The sequence below is a fragment of the Apus apus genome, chromosome 17 (genome assembly GCF_020740795.1).
Source record: "Apus apus isolate bApuApu2 chromosome 17, bApuApu2.pri.cur, whole genome shotgun sequence".
Lineage (NCBI taxonomy): Eukaryota > Metazoa > Chordata > Aves > Apodiformes > Apodidae > Apus > Apus apus.
The window spans coordinates 832167-849328 of record NC_067298.1 but is presented as its reverse complement, the minus strand read 5'-3'; the positions used below and the strand labels follow the sequence as shown (position 1 = coordinate 849328).

Below are 17162 nucleotides of genomic sequence, written 5' to 3'. Positions count from 1 at the left end.
CTGGTTGGACAACCTGCCTCGTGGTTTCTTTGCAAAAAATCTACAACCTGGTGGCAGAAGCTGCCAGCAGTGTTGCTGCAACACAGGGAACATTTCTTGGGACCTCTGGAGATCTGCAGCACCACTGCCTCAGCTTAGTGTTAAGTGATCAAAAAGTAAACAAACAAACAAAAAGTGAAACAAAAATGGCAATGGTTTAAAACTTCAAAGACAGGAGATTCAGGTTGGACATCAGGAGGAAATTCTTCACTGTGTGTTCAAGGCCAGGTTGGAGGGGGCTTGGAGCAGCCTGGGCTGGTGGGAGGTGTCCCTGCCCATGCAGGGGGGTGGGACTGGATGATCTTTAAGGTCCCTTCCAACCCAAACCATTCCATGATTCTATGAAATTCTACTGAAAAACCTCTGAAGGAAATGATTGCCCATTTGTGGTTTGTTTTTTTTCTTCTTCTTTGAAAGCCTGTGGCCAAACATTTGCTTGGAGAACAAACTAAAAAAACCCCATCAGTAACTACTTACTGCTTTATCATTTGGGGATCAATAGCATCACCAATCTCCACAGGTGCCTGCTGGGGGGCAGCCAAGCATCAGGTTCTTGTGCACACTGTCCCCAAAATGCAGCTGGTACCCCAGGCCCTGCAGGTAGAGACACATCCAGGAGCAATATCAAAGCGTGGAGCTACAGCTACAGAACAGATCCCCAGACTGTAACCCCAGGGCTCAGATTCACCCACCCCCAGGGTTAACAGCCCTGCTCACTTATAAAGAGCTTCAGCACCTGCTGGTGCCATGAGTGACACAGCCCTCCCTGCTGTGCTCAAAATGTAGTGGATCCAAATCCACACTTGATTTGAAAATGGCAGAAGCTGAAGCAGGGGAGGCTCAGGTTGGATATCAGGAAAAGGTTTTTCCCCCAGAGGGTGGCTGAGCACTGGAACCAGCTCCCCAGGGCAGGGGTCACAGCACCAACCTGCCTGAGTTCAAGAAGCCTTTGGGTGATGTTCTCAGGCACATGGGGTGATTCCTGGGGTGCCCTACACAGGGACAGGAGTTGGACTCATGGTCCTGATGGGTCCCTTCCAACTCAGCATATTCTGTGATTCTATGATATAACACCTGAGAAACCATGGCAGAGGCACCACAGAAATCAGCACATTGTGCAGCAAGTGAGAAGACAATGTTCATCACTTCAAGATCTGGCTGTTTAATGGTCTTTCTCACACATCATTAATTTTATATAGGTATATATTTAAATATATTTAAATATTATTACTATATTTTTCTATTTAAATTAAGAAAGGCAGATTTAGAGTTACCAGAATCACTGCAATCTTGAATCTGACACATGATCTAATTTCATGGTGCACGATCCCGCCACAAACAGGTAAAACATCCTTTTGCTTCAACACTGGCTGCACACAGTCTTGTTTTCATATCTACAGAAAAATACCGAGAAGTCCATTTTGTTTACCTAGTTCACAAGTGCATTTGATGTGCTCACTGCAGCCAGCCTGCTGTTTCACTGGCCATCTGCAGCTGTCAGTGATCAATACGATGCTATACTGGGATGGGCTGCCCAGGGAAGTGGTGGAGGCACCATCCCTGGAGGTGCTCAAGGACAGGCTGGAGGTGGCACTTGGTGCCATGGTCTGGAGATGTGGGGGTGTTGGTCACAGGCTGGACTTGATGATCTCAGAGGTCTTTTCCAGCCTTGGTGATTCTGTGATATAAAAACTTAATTTACTTTTTCTATCTTTGCTGGTGCTCCTTTTATTACCCTGTAGCTCCTTTTCTGTTCACCACGTGGAGCATCAGACTCCAACCACCTGCTGAAATATGGACACTTCCAGCTACAACCAACTTAAAGCACCTACAGCTCAGCTTAAAGCACTTTCTCCTCCCGGACGCCTGCCAAGTGCGACAGGTAAAACTGCTGTGACATCAGCGTGGTCCTGTCACCTCAGGAAAGTCTGACCTCTGGTTTCTGGATGACAGGCAGAGCACTGTGGCCCCTGGTTCCCTCCAGCCCCTCCTGCTCTGCCTGGCTTTCTGCCCGGGGTGGGTGCAGCACGTCCTGCCCAGCCCGGGCTGCCCAGCACCTTGTCCCCTCTGACACCCAGGGGCAGGTGCACAGAGGCCAGTGCAGCCCGTTCAGAAATGAGCTGCTCAGCCCCTGGAACCCCCTGGTGCTCCCCTCCGGGAGTGGCACCGCGTCCCAGGGATGCTCTTCCCAAACCTGGTCCCTTCCAGCGCATCCCTGGCTCCCAGCTCGGCACGCGCCGGGCTGATCCCAGCGCGGGACCTGCTCCAGCTCTGACTCCCGAGGGGATCCCCCCTGCGGGTACCGGAGCACCCCGGCCGGGGGGAGATGCCGGGACACCGGCTGCAGCGGGAGGACAGAGCCGGGATGCTCCTCAGGCCGGCGGGGGCCCCAGCCCGGCCCTGGTGGTGCTGCTGGCAGTGAGCGCTGCTTCCAGGGCTGTCCCGAGGAACCTGCGGCTGCTGCTGCCGGGCGGGGCCCGCATTCTGCTCGGGAGGTGCCACCCGGGGCCCGAGCTGCAGGTCCGAGCTGCCCCGTCTGAAGACACCGGCAGCAGAGCCACGGCAGCCGTGTCACAGCACGGACCTGCTGCACCGAGCCCACCTGCCACCCGCCTGTCCCCACCTGCCACCCTCCTGTCCCACCTGCCCCCCTCCTGTCCCACCTGCCCCCCCCCCTTCTGTCCCCACCTGCCACCCCCTTCTGTCCCCACCTGCCCTGCCTGTCCCACCTGCCACCTGCCTGTCCCCACCTGCCACCCTCCTGTCCCACCTGCCACCCCCTTCTGTCCCCACCTGCCACCCTCCTGTCCCACCTGCCACCTGCCTGTCCCCACCTGCCACCCTCTGTCCCACCTGCCACCCTCCTTTCCCCACCTGCCCACCCTCCTGTCCCACCTGCCACCCTTCTGTCCCACCTGCCACCCTCCTTTCCCCACCTGCCCACCCCCTCTTTTCCCCACCTGCCACCCTCTTGTCCCCCACCTGCCACCCTCCTGTCCCCACCTGCCACCCACTCCTGTCCCACCTGCCACCCTCCTGTCCCACCTGCCACCCCCCTCCTTTTCCCCACCTGCCACCCCCTCTTTTCCCCCACCTGCCACCCTCCTGTCCCACCTGCCACCCTCCTGTCCCCACCTGCCACCCTCCTGTCCCACCTACCACCCTGTTCTGTCCCCCACCTGCCACCCTCCTGTCCCCACCTGCCACCCTCCCTGTCCCACCTGCCACCCCGTTCTGTCCCCACCTGCCACCCTCCCTGTCCCACCTGCCACCCTCCTGTCCCACCTGCCACCCCCTTCTGTCCCCACCTGCCACCCTCCTGTCCCCACCTGCCACCACCTGTCCCCACCTGCCACCCTCCTGTCCCACCTGCCACCCCCTCCTGTCCCCACCTGCCACCCACCTGTCCCCAACCCTCACACCCCTCAGCACCAGGTCACAATCACCACAGTCCAGCTCCCACATCTTCATTATCTTCTGGCTTCCTCAGAGATGTACACAGCACGTGGTGTTTAGGGCCTGTTTGTTCTGACTCTCTGGGGAACAGCTGCTGGTATTTTTCACCCTTATCCAGGTCTGGCTCGGTCCCCGGGTTTGGAAGTTGAAGGTGACATTAAAATCAACAAAACTAATCACCTGCCCGTGGAGAATTTCAGAGAGTCCTCTCAAACCAGAACAGCTGGTGAAAAGCCCCTTGAGGACTATCCTGGCCACTAATTTCAAAGACTGTCCTGTCAGGCCTCTAATGCAAGACAATAATGTTTCTTATTTAACACAAATTAAATTTTAAGCTGCATTCCCTCTGGGTGGCCCCAGCATGTCCTGGTCTGGTGTTTCTCCTCCCTGGGGGCATGACTGGGTGACTCCCCTCACTGACTGAACTTCACCAGGTCCCTCAGCCCATGCCTCCAGCCCAACCCGGACCCTCTGGGTGGCAGCATGACCCTCTGGTGCATCAGCTGCTCCTCTTGGAGCCAACTTGCTGAAGGTGCACCCTGTCCCATCACCCACATCACTAATGAATGAAGAAGTTAAACAAAATCAGACCCTGAGCCATGGGCTACCCTACTAGTTATTGGCCTCCAACTAGACTTCACTCAGCTGAAAACCATCCTCTGGGCTCAGCCAGTCCATACTTCTGCAGTTTATAAACTCTAATAATCCACATAAACTCTACTAACTTTATTACTATTATTCACAGACAGCTGAGCCATATGTTGAGCTGTACCAGTGTCAAACTGGGCTGTGTTTGCTCTCAACTGCCCTGAGAAATAGCTGCATATACCAGTAAGACCTCTTAGAAGAACTTAACAGTGGAGGAACCAGAGGGATCTTGACAAGGCAGACACCAGAATCCTCAGACACTGGTTGTTTATTGGACTAAGGGATCACCTCAGATAAACGTGTTATGCCCGAGTTCAGGAGCAGGTGTTTTCCCCTCTTCAGTGAAAGAATCTACAGGTAGACCTTTAATTTTCCTCAGCCAGGCCTTCTTGCTTGCTCTTTGCTCATCTTCTGTGAGCTTTGCCAGGCGTGCTTGGTACTGAGCTGCAGCAGCTGCCTCCTGCTCTTCCTTCTGCCTTCCCGTCAGAAGCCTGAGCTCATTGTCCCTCCGGGAAGGATCTGCAGCATATGGAGAAAAGGACTTTCTCCTCTTGGAAAGTGCTTCTTTTTTCATCTGTGCAACTGCCACACGCGTTGATTTGATGAGCTCAGTAGAAGCTGCAAAGGGGTCAACAGGCTGAGCCCCCCCTTTGGGGAGAGGAGCAGCTGCACCGTGAGCTCGCCTGCCTGGCAGGGAACCACAGGTCTTGGGACGTACAACGGAGGGAGCAGGGATGAAGGACCTCACCACGGGTCCGTGCAGAGAGTTCTTCAGCTTCAGCCACAGCTTTTTGGTTTCAAAGGGCACAGAAACTCTTGTCATAGCCAGAGAATCACTGTGCAACCTCGCACGTTGGAGCTGGGCTGCCTGATGGGGTTTGTGTTGCAGAGGGGTTTTGAGCGGCTGCATCTTTTCCAGGCAGTGTTGCTGATGTTCCCACAGAGGTTCCTGTGCTTCCCTGACTTCTGCAGTGTGCTTAGTGCTGAACCTGACTGGGGCTGACTTGCAGGTGCTCTGCAGCGTGCCGACCTGCAGGAGCAACTTGTCCTCGAGCACTGGACAACTTAGTGGGCCTGTTTCCTCTTCATGCTGCAAAGTGGCTTCTGTCCTGTCAGCACGAGCAGGTCCGTAGCCAGAAGGACCACGTTCAGATTTGCCACCTGCTGGCAAAAAGAAAACAACACTTTTGGAGTTGAGAACTGTTACAGATGGAGGGGGCCCAGGCTGATTTTATGGTATCACTTGAAGGACCCAGAATGAGGATGTTTAGGACCTTGATGGATCCAGGGGCAAAACAGAAAGAGGTCAGGATTCACTCCCATCCCCTGCCATACTCTATAAAAGCCAGGAGGGTCAGAAGCCCCCGTCTTCCTGATCCCTCCTACCTTCCTGTTTCCTACACTTGGAGGTCTTGGAGAAAGGCTCCTGCTTTATCCCCTCTCCATGTGCTCAGCAGAATCCAAATCCATGAGGTGCTGGGGAGAGCTGTGGCTGCCCCATCCCTGGAAGTGTTCAGATGGGGTTTGGAGCAACCTGGTCTAGTGGGAGATGTCCCTGCCCATGCAGGAGGAGTAGATCTAGATCTTTAAGGTCCCTTCCAACTCAAACCATTCCATGATTCCATGATTCGATGAAGAAGCCCTAGGCAGCAGAGAAGGAAGCCTTACAGGTGGAGCTGAGCGCTGGTTCTCTTTATTAGGTTGATCTAAAGCAGCTTCTCTACCCAGCACAGTCTCTGCAAATGATCTGTTTTACCACTGCAAACCTTTCATCCTAGCTTCTAGAGACCCTTTTCTTTAATCCATCTGTTTCTCTTAGGTGCACATGTCTGAGGAGATGCTGTCCTACCTGGCTGCCCTTACCAGCATCTGCCAGGGGCCCTGCAGCTCCTGCTCCCGCCGCCTTTCCCGAGGCACAGGCACGGGGCCGGGGGGCGCGGGGGCTGAAAAGCTTTTGCTGCTGCTCTGCCTGAATTCCAGAAGCCTTTTTGATCTTGAGATACTGCTGCTGTTTCTGGCAAGCTGCTGATTTCATCTGCTCATAGCAGAGAGCTAGAAAACAGAAGAATAAGTCATCTCTAAACTTTTTCTTACATTAAATACAATCTTAATCACCGATGAGACTTCAAGTCTTTGGCTACTGTTTTGTCTCTTATCACAGCTTGAAGTCTAAGTATTAGAAATAAGCCAGAGACATTTGATTAGCAGAAAACCTCACAGAATTCAGATGACAGAAAAAGCTGATTTTTAAAAAATATTATGCACACACAAGCCATACATTTTTGCCAGTAAAATATAGTGCCCTCCCTGATTGTTTCCTGTTTCTACATGTTGTAGATCTTTTAGCAAGCAGAGCAGCATCAGGGAGGTGAGTAGCTGATGGTCTTAGCAGCATAAAAACTTTCTTAGCCCAGGAGTTTATCTGCAATGTAGCTTGCAGATGCTGCAAACTGCTCAGTTTGATTGTAGAGCTGGAAGACTTGTGAATCATACTCTGATTAAAAAAAGACAACTCTCATCACCATGTTACAATGTAAAAGGTGCCTGTTTATGTGCAATTGCAATTCCCAGGGATGGCAGGAATGCAGATGTCCTACAACTTCCTAGAGTATTTTCTAATGCATAATTCAAGCACTGAATCAGCAGCATGTTTCCATGCACCCCAGCTGCAAGAATATGAATAACATTATGGATTTCTGTTAGTCAGCTGGAAAATTACAGTGCCTGTCTTGACAATAGTGTTGAATTTGTATCAAACCTTTCTAAAAAGGTACAAATGATTTTACAAACCCCTAAAAATTACAGAACCATTGAAAAACAAGAGCCCATCTCCCAGACTGCACTTCTAAAAACCCAGGGAGGGTGTGTATACTGCTCAGGATGAAGGCAGTGGGTACTTGGAATGATTTCTGACTGATTTAGAAAATGCCAGCCTATTGCAGAGGCTGGAGGCAATACTTGGAGATGCTCCACAGCTTTTCAGTGACTGGCAGTGGATCCAGCAAGACCGCATGAGCTGGTCAGTATTTTGCATCTCCAGAGCAAGCTGGTGCATCTGGCTGAGGTGGTGGCCTGGCGTCTGCTGCAGGTGGAGTGGTGTTCCACATGAAGTTCCAGTTGGCTGTTTTTTCTTCCCCACCATCTCTCGGTCAGTGTCTAAGGTGTAGTTCCACCTGACATCCTCAAACTGGAACATCAATAGACTAGTTGGGGAGTTGATCACCATCCTGGAGCAGGGAAGGAGAAGTCATGAAAAGCACAGGTGGCATTGGAAGTGTTGAAGGGCAGGTTGGATGAGGCTTGGAGCAACTTGGTCTGGTGGGAGCTGTCCCTGCCCATGCAGGGGGGTGGGATCTATATGATCTTTAAGGTCCCTTCTAATCTAAACCAGTCTGGGATTCCATTATTAATGCAGTGGTTATAACCTACAAGCTATAACCCCTTTGCCTCTGTGCAATACAAACCCGAGGGCACTCAAACAGATCCAAGATAACCATCACTTGGTTAAGGAAGCAGTAGCAATCAGCCCTGTCAATCAGACACTGAACATTTTAATTCACACTCTGTTTGAGCTCCATGTGGTTCTTTTCATTCAGCTCTATGACAAAATTAGTTTAGAAATAATTAGGATGAAAATTGCCAGCAGTGGATTGAGCTAGATCAGTGCAACGGATGAAGAAGCTGGAGAAACCAAATTATTAAGGATGTTTAAACCTAAATTGGAGGGGGGCACCGGGTCTGGTGGAGTGGAGTTAGTTTTCCTCATAGCAGCCCATACATTGCTGTGTTTCAGAGTTGTGCCCAAACAGCCCTGACAACACACCTGTGGTTCAGCTGTTGCTTACACTAAAGCTGGGAACTGCCTTTTGTTTGCAGGTTCAGAAGTGACAGACCCTAGCAGGATTTTCCACGATTGGCTTTTATAAAGAGCCAGAGTAGGGAACAGGTAAAGGCTTTCACAAGCCTTGGCTTGATTCTCCAGCCTTTTGGGAAATCTGGGCTCTGAATTCAGTTGGGTCTATATCTGAGGTTGTATAGAAGCAGGAAGTTGTACATTACTAAAGGGACTGAACAAATCTATTTTCAGCCATTGTTAACAAAACTGGATCATTAGAGCAGTCAGTGAGCAGCAGAGTCCTTTCAAGGTCATTTGTGAGCAGGACAGCAAAAAGAAAAATGCACAATTCCTTCAGTCACAATGTGATCTACCTAATGCTGTTCAGAGACTGATGGCAGCTGGTGTCACCAACCTGTTTCCTGCAACACAGAATGAAGATATGGGGTTCCCTCTGCCGTTGGCCATCAGCACTTTCAGGCAGCTTCCAGTCAGGTAGTTAAAGATCCGAATGTTTCCATCAGCACAGCCACTGATGACTCGGAGATAGAGGAACTCCAGGGCTTGAATTTCCCTGAAAAGATGACATGTCAGTGTTGGCAGCTTCACCAGGCTTTCACAGGGAGACATGGTCAGCTACCTCTTGTCTTGGAGGAGATGCAAGGGTATATATGTCTCCATCAACAGGCTGGACAGAGGAGCTGAGCAAGGCATTTAAAAGGGTCTAATAGTGGAGCCCTTCATACCCACTCCACATCCAAACCACCCAGCTCAGTGTGTCCTCAGAGCAACCAGTGTGGCTGCTGCTGCATTTTAAATTTAATGTGTATGTCTAGAAAAGTAAATTAAAACAATATGATGCTACAGGTTTCACAGTTCTAGTAGGCAAGTAAAATACTAGAAAATATCCTTAGGGTTGGTAGGGGGCAGCATCTAACTCAGCCACCTCTGACACAGCATCTTTTCCTGGCAGGTAGTGTGATACCCTCTTGCATACAGCTTGGGATCCTTGAAATACTGGGCTGTGCCCTGTCAGCCTTAACTCACCCCTGTTTGTGAACAAGTGGTTGGGTATTTGTATTTGTATTTTATGTTGTTACTGGTTGTGGGTGACAAACACTAGTTGTGACCATGTTTAAGATGAAACTTGTCAGAAGGGAGGGGATTTTAAGTACTAGGACTGATAATTAAGGCATTTTCTGTTGCTATAAGGGACTCAATTTCTTTATAGATGCAGTAGGCTGTTGCCTACAGCTTGAACACATCCCACTCCTACTTAGGGTGGCGGAAAGCTATGAGGCATCTCTTGAGGTCTCCCAACATGCTCCATCCCAGGACATATCCATCGGTGCTTCCTGTGACAAGGTGCCACTGATCAAAGGCCAAGCACTTCACTGGGCCTTGGTGCCCCTCTAATGTCTACAAGGTAAAAGAAATAGGTGCAGCACATCAGCAGTCTGGATGTAAATATGCCAGGATATCCCGTGGCATTCACACCACCCACAACACTGTACTGGAGTTTTATTGGGTGTTATTATAATACCCCAACAAACCCTATGGATAACTTAGTTTTAGAGCCACTTAAAATAAATATTCTGGGCTGGTTGCTGACAATGAGCTACTGGCATTGGAATTAACATCCATCTTCACTACATGTTTGTAAAGGACAAGGAACTACAGGAGAGAGTCCAGCACAGGCCACCAAGATGATCCAAGGAATGGAGCATCTGCCTGTGAGGAAAAGCTGAGAGAGCTGGGGCTGTTCAGCCTGGAGAAGAGACTGAGGGGGATCTCATCAGCACTTATCAGTACCTACAGGGGTGTCAGGAGGATGGGACCAGACTCTTTTCAGCAATGTCCAGTGACAGGACAAGGGGCAATGGGCACAAGCTGGAGCACGGGAGTGTCAAGTGAAACAAGGAAAAACTTATTTACTGTGAGAGGAACAGAGCCCTGGGACAGGCTGCCCAGAGAGGTTGTGGAGTTTCCTTCTCTGGAGACATTCCAAACCCATCTGGGCACATTTCTGTGATATACTGTAGGAGATCCTGCTCTAGCAGGGGGGGTGGACTAAATGATCTTCTGATGTCCCTTCTACCCTGACCACTCTGTGACTCTATGTGCTAAACAGATGTTACCACACCAAAGCCTTTGTAATCCACTGAATGTTTGCCCAGGACAGGAGAGACTGCCCTGACCACGGTGGGAGGGGCAATTGCAAACTGCACTCAGCTGGAGCTGGGAGGTCCTGCAGGTGGGATGCAGCTCCATTTGCAGCTCTCTTCCCCACAGGTAGAAAGAGCTTCACTCCTCACAGATGTGGACTAATACTAATTGTGGACACCTGCTAAGGTAATTAGCAGACTGGCCTCAACCTTTAAATTGCAGAGCAGCCACCCAGCTGCTTCAGCTTTTAAATTGTTACCAGTTCTGAGAGCAAGTTGTAGAATCACAGAATGGTTAAGGTTGGAAGGGATCTTAAAGATCTTCACATTCCAACCTCTCTGCATGGGCAGGGATACCTCAGTTGTACATTTTGGATGAACGGATGATCCCTCCCACCTCAGAACTGTTAGTCAAGCTCTCCCACCCTCTTCCCAGGTTCTGAATGTTTCTACAGGAGCAAATATCTATGTGCAGAGAACAAGTAACAATGGGGGTTAGACAAGGTGAACCAAGCCCTGGGTACAAACTGACAGTTGTTTGCAAATCAGTTCTTATATTATTTGCTGATGAATAATTCTGCAGATTCTTTTACCAGTTTAGACTGCTTATGGAGTTGATTTTTAGGATACTTGCTTTTCAGAAGTCTTTGGCAAAAGCAACAAGCACAGAGATTTTTTGAACCAGTTAGCACCAAATGATCCACCTAAGAAACTTACTTTGATCAGGGTGCCTGTATCAGCACACCAGACCTTCACCAGCCCTCGCTGACTCCCACTGACCACACGAGTTCCATCCATCTTAACTGCCCAGAGGGCACTGCTGTGCTTCAGAGTCCTGAGGCATTTCCCACTCTTCAGGTTCCACACTGTTAGGGGCAAAGGGGAGAAATACTAACAATGCACGTACCCCAGAACTGAGTTTTGCTTAGTACAACATGAATTAAAAGATACTGTTGGAATTACAGTTGTGCCTTGCACATGCAGCTCTGCATGTAGCCAAGTGTTGGCTTAAAAAGTATAATTGAATGGCTAAAACTGTAGATGCCAAGTCCAGAAAATAGGTATGAGCTAATAATAAGGAAACCTTTTGCAAAGCTGGAACTTCCCAAAGCCATTCAAACTGAAGAAAAGCAGAAATAATGAGGATTTATACCATGACAGAGAGGCCTTGCACGTGTCCACAGCTTGGGCTGTTCTGGGAAGCAGAAATATGATACATGAAAATTCACCCTCCCATTTACAGACTCACTGTCACACCCACACACTGCATGTGTCACACTGATGCCAGCTCCTGAGTGCCCTGCCCACTGCTCACCACTACCTGCCTTTGGCAAGGAAGCTGCAATCTTGGCTCTCACCTTTCACCATCCCATCTCTGGCTCCTGACACAAACTGCTCTTCATGTAAGTCCAAGCAGGTGATCGTCCCACAGTGACCATTAAAGATCTTCACACAAGCCCCACTGTATATATCCCAGCATCTACAAAGGACCAACGGAAGAGGGAACACAGTTATTAACTTAATTGATGGCTTATTCACCTTATTATTTCCTACTTAACAGGCTGAGTTCTTCTCCCACACACCCTCAATAAAAATCAGGAGTCATTCCACTGAGGTGTCGGAGGATTTGGAACCATCAAGTCATACTTAGTGTTATATTTTACCCATATACTTTAATCTTCCCCTTCCAAACTGCTGAAACGTGTGGCTGGATTTCCTCTTTGGCATGATTACCTTCAACTAACCTGAGTATGTAGAAGCTTTCTCTATAAAGTTGTTTCTTTACTGATCAAGATTATTTCTGTCAACTTTACCTAGAGAACTCAAGCCCAGACTTTAACAAACAGCCCTTTTGGAGCAGGGAGGTCAGAGCCTGGATCGGTGCAGACTGTTGCCCTTGTGTTAAATGCTGCTCTTGGTGAACTTGTGAATTCCACTCTTGGGATTCCACAATAAATGTGCAAGCTGATCAGCCCCAGCCCTTGGTCAGGGTGCAGCAGCTGGGAAGGAGCAGCTGCACAGCAGGTACCAAGGTGCTGAGCCTGTCTGGCACCACAGGCTTTCTAAAATGTCACCCAGCTTCCCTCAACTCAATGCTGACATTAGCAGTGCCAGAATCTCACTGCAAACTCCTGCGGCAAGTATATCTGGTGTTTTCAGGTGTTTTAGGAAAACCTGGCATCACTATCTTCCTATTTTATCACTCAGTGCTGGGTGGAACTGGGAAACAGCAGCTGCCCTGGGGGAGTGGGGAATGTGTTCACTTGTCCACTGTCCTTTCTTCATTGCTCTGGTGAATGTGAGGGAAGGAGGATTCCTGAAGATTGGGATGGAGAGATTAAAGTTTCATTTCCCCTGGCTTTGCCAAGGGGTGGGTGTCCTGTGGCACAGCCCCAGTGCTGCTCACCTGATGCTGAGATCGAAGCCTGCGCTGAGAACAAACCCTTCCTTCTCGTGGAGGAAAAGTGCTCTGATGCTCCCAGCATGGCCAGAGAGCACAGGAGACACTTCCTTCTTTTCCAACATCCCAGGAGACATTTCCTCCATTCCTGATATCCTGAGCAGCCTCACTTTTCGGTCTGCAGAGCCAATGGCCACCACGTTCCCACCACTGTAATGGATTACTCTGCTGCGGTCTGGCCTGGGTGAGAGACAGTGACTGAGATGAGCTTTAGTTGCTTAACAAGGGAGTAACAGCTCTAAGACTGTGACAGGCATTTCTCTGAGGCTTGGTGGTCCTCAGTGAGCAACCTAATGGGTGACATGCTTAAGGGAGTGAATCCTTTGCAGGACACCACACACAGAATCCCAGAGTCATTCAGGTTGGAAAAGACCTTTAGGATCACCAAGTCCAACCACAAACCTAACTCTAACGAGTCCAGTGCTAAGCCATGTCACTCAGCACCACATCTCCATGGCTTTTAAACACCTCTGAGGTTAACCACCTCCCTGAGCAGCCTGTTCCCTGGTTCTGCACACCCAAGGAACAGAGCTTCAAGAGGGGAGAAGGCCCCTCCTGGCCCATATCCCTTGTGATACACTGTGGATCACTAACCCTCGTGTCTGAAAAAACAGCTTACCTTGGTATCTTCATAAAAAACTGGGTGCGACACTGAGGATTTCTTAACACGGATGCTGAGAGATATTTCTCCAGCCATCCATTCACACAGACTGCAGGGAATGGGACAGGTTTCCAGAAGCTGCTGTTTGGCCCTGCAGCTGGGCAGTCTACTCACTGGTCCACAAGGACACGAATATTGTAGGAGCCACAAAAGACGTTTCTCTCTTCCAGCTGGATTGTCTCAGTTTTCAGGTCACGATAGGCTGCCTGCAGATTGTCTTCCTGATGGGAAGAAAAATAGGGAAAAGTAACTCGGGGAGGGAGGAATGCAGCATTATTCCATAGTGTTGAACATAGCAGCAGCATGATTCCCACAACAGTGGCAAGAATAACAGAGACAGAAGGTGTTGGTGAGGAACATCCAGAGTGCAGAAGCTTCCTGGTTAGTGCAGAATGAGGGTTGTTCCCAAGCCAAGTCCCTTGGCAAGGATGGAAGACCTGACACTTGCAACCTTTGTTCTGGGAAAGAAGGCCACATCCTTGTGATGCTGCCCAGCCTCACCAGCAACCCGGGCCACAAGGCTCCCTGTGTGACAGGGCACAGAGTGGGACAAGGCTCAGGGATATGGGCTCCCTCATTTCCAAGAAGGTGCTGAGCCAGCACTGCTCCTGATGCATTGCTCATGCTGGTGCAAAGCAAAGCAGCTCCAAAATCACTGTCCTGACTTCCAAAACTACTGTGTCCTCCTTCCTTCCCAAATATTGAAATACAGGATTCATGGAAGGCAAACAACTTCCAACATACCTTTGTCTCACTCCCCAACTTGTCGCCTTGCTCTGCAATGACATCACCCTCCTCATTTAACTGGGGAATTGTCACATCCACTGTCTTGGCGTAGTTTGAAATTGCTCCTCTAGGGCACAGCCCCTGAAATAAACCAGCAGAGGCAACACAGTCACTGCAGAGCTTGTGGACACACGGTGGATGCTGCTCATGTGCTGATGCTTCAGCATCTCCACAGGATGCTGAAGTTACACACAAAGCTGAGCTGCACACGCTGACTTGTTACTGCCTAAGAGACCTGGCTTGCTCTTACCCCTTTGTTGCAAGAAGGTTTAACTTTTCCTGAAAAATAATTGCTTTCTATTTTTTACAAAGTGTAGTCTTAAGCTTTTAATCAGCTGAAAAACTTTTCCTTTTCAACTGAAAAAATTTTTCATAGAATCATAGGACCACAGGGGTTGGAAGGGACCTCTGAAGATCATCAAGTCCAACCCTCCTGCTGGAGCAGGAACACCCAGGGCAGGTCACACAGGAACATGTCCAGATGGTTCCTGGAGTCCTGGAGATGGGTCTCCAGAGAAGAAGACTCCACAGCCTCTCTGGGCAGCCTGTCCCAGGGCTTTGTCACCCTCACAGGAAAGAAGTTTCTCCTCATGTTGAGGTGGAACTTCCTGTGTTGTCACTTGGTGCCGTTTCCCCTTGTCCTGTCACTGGCACCACTGAACAGAGAGCACATTTCATCTTTGGTGAGCACTCAGTTGATTGAGAATCCAAATGCACTCAAACAGGAGGGTCTCAGAACATCTTAATCAATATTTAAGATTCATTTTTCATGTGTGAAATGTTCCATTAAGTTTTCTTCAAATGGTCGCACAGAGATGAGGTTTCTGTGCTCTCTTCAGTCAAAACATGCATAGATCCCTAACTTGGTCTCTTTGGGGATTTACCTTTACACTTAGCTTGGTCTGTGGCAGGCCTGTACTATCCAGAATAAGCCTTTCCTAGAAGTTCTGCTTTGCTGTGTCCCAACCACCAGCTCTGACTTCTGCCAAAGAAACTGAGCATTCCCGGCTTCCCACGCGGAGCAAATAAAGCTCATTTTTGAGCTGCCTCAGGGAGCTATTGTAGCTCTGCCCAGTTCCACAGAATTTGCGTTTGTTACCAAACTCTTCTTTCTTGATTACAAGAATGTACTGATCCATTTTTAGAGTCCCAGGCTCTCTAAAGAACAGCAAAGGCTTTCTGGTGTGCTTCCTTGTGTCAGTATGAACATCTAACCTTGCTTAGCTCGGCAGGTGGAGAAAGAAGGAACAGAGCGAAACTGGGAGGTGGCCTCTAGTGAAGGTATCTCCCTCTAATGGCTTGGGCAGTAGCAGAATCATAGAACAGTTTTTTAAGTGTATAAAACACCCTCTTTTTAAAGCACCTGACAGTGGCAGAAGCCCAGGCATCCTACCTGCAGGTAGCGGATGTTGTCCCGCACCGCGCTTTGACACGTAAGTTCTCTCTTGACTTCTTTGGCCAGAAAAGCCCAGCAGCTATTCACAGCAGCACATGCATTGAGGGATTTTTGATCCAAACGTCCTGAGAAATTAAAGGGACAAGCTGGCTAACCCGTATCAACACCAGAGACTGTTCATTACTCTTAGATGGAAACGCCCTTGGAAAGTCAGAGCAGCTTTACCCAGGATGTACATGGAGAGGTGAGGTGGCAGACAGCGGATTAAGTCCTTGGACTGGAGGACACTGGAGGGTGACTGGAGAGATGCAGGAGCCACAGTGCCATCCTGATGACCTAAGGACATAACAGGCAAGTTGTCCTCTGCATCAGGACTCTCCTGATTAAGGCACTTGGTCTTTTGGGGCCAGAAGCACATTGCTGATGGTTGCCCACCTAGAAGACAAGGGAATTGACAGTCTAGTAAGTGCCTGCTGTTTGGTGGCTGCTAATGGTACCACTGTTAGCAATGCACCACAAGAGTTGGTTGCTCTTCATCTGGCTCTTTCACAAATCCCTTTGGGATTGGCATGTTCAGAGGAAAACACTGAAACCCCTCAGGGTCTTGCAGGAAAATTCACACCAGCAGGGCCTGAGGGCAGAGGTCTGTGGCAGGACAATTCTTCCCAGTCCCCAGTGCCCTGAAGGGCTCTTCACAGCTGGAAAATCCAGTTATCCAAGGGGCCACAGGAGACACTGGGTGATCTTGGTGGGGACACAGTGTGGCAGCTTGCTCTCTACAAACACAGGACACTTTACCTCCTCCACCTCTATCTCCAGCAGTCACCAGCATGGAAGGGTGACTGTCCCAGCCTCTAAGGGGGAATGCCATAACACCTCATGCCAAGGACCTGCACTTCTGTCCTGCAAAGAGTGGAAAACCATCTCTTCCTTTAACCATTAGATTATTTCAGTAAAAAATATGACTTAGGCTGTGACATTGCAGAGGAAAGAAAGGGGGACAAATTTCTCTGTTGTCCCTGAGATAATAGAAGGGTAAATACAGCTAACACCCTTCTCATGTCAGTAGTGTTCCCTGGTGTCCACGTGTCTGACATCTTTGCCTGACCACAGCCCCCATGGTGCAAGGCCTTCCTTCCTTTTAGGTGCAACACCAGCCATGGGGCTACACTTTGAAATTGGGAAGACCTCTAAACCTGACAGAACAACACCTCAGTCAGCAGAAGGGAAGACACTGTCTTCCACTTCTTCACTAAGAGCATCCTCTCAGCTCCTCAGCAAACTCGGGAAGTGGCTCAGAGCAAAGACAAACATCTGTTGAATGGCATCACTTCCTCTTGCATCGCACTTCTTTGAACTTTCCAGCTCATTATTTCCATGGTCTGTCATGCTTTTCCCCTCCAAAGCAACACAGAGCAGCACAGTTCTCAGGCACTGCCAGCTGTTCAGGTCCTGGTATGAAACACATTAGATTTTTTTCCCCACACTCTTAAACATTCAGGCAGTGGTACCTGTCTTACTAAGCTGGTCGGTTCTTGCAGATGAGGTTTTACTCTCAAGGGTTTCAGAAGTGCTGGCAGACCACGGTGGAGGTTGACCCCAGGCACAGGGCTGAGGACAGCTGTCCTCCTTGACACTGCTTTGGGGTTCAGCAGATGATCCATCTACATCTTGCTCTGGAAGAATTAAGCAAAGAGTTAAACCTTACAATTACA

General features: G+C 49.5%; 1 protein-coding gene across 1 annotated transcript; it reads right to left on the bottom strand.

The window, feature by feature from the left end:
- Nucleotides 1-4432: 4432 nt before the first annotated feature.
- On the bottom strand, nucleotides 4433-15865 carry LOC127391935 (F-box/WD repeat-containing protein 10-like). Its single transcript, XM_051635221.1, has 12 exons — nucleotides 15673-15865; nucleotides 15445-15572; nucleotides 14010-14132; nucleotides 13380-13486; nucleotides 12551-12784; nucleotides 11502-11623; nucleotides 10861-11009; nucleotides 9255-9397; nucleotides 8394-8552; nucleotides 7173-7370; nucleotides 6007-6197; nucleotides 4433-5307 (listed from the first exon to the last, which is right to left on the bottom strand). Exons 1-12 carry the CDS (start codon nucleotides 15863-15865, stop codon nucleotides 4433-4435), a joined length of 2622 nt encoding a protein of 873 aa, XP_051491181.1.
- Nucleotides 15866-17162: the final 1297 nt, after the last annotated feature.

Bases quoted from the DNA above. Each gene is read 5' to 3' on its own strand.
- LOC127391935 (XM_051635221.1), bottom strand. From the start codon at position 15,865: ATGTGCTTCTGGCCCCAAAAGACCAAGTGCCTTAATCAGGAGAGTCCT. The intron at 8,553-9,254 runs GTAGGAGTGGGA...TCATCTTTTCAG, and splicing joins ATAGCTTTCCGCCACCCTAA to GGAAATTCAAGCCCTGGAGT. The intron at 5,308-6,006 runs GTAAGGGCAGCC...TCTTTTTGCCAG, and splicing joins AGGGCCCCTGGCAGATGCTG to CAGGTGGCAAATCTGAACGT.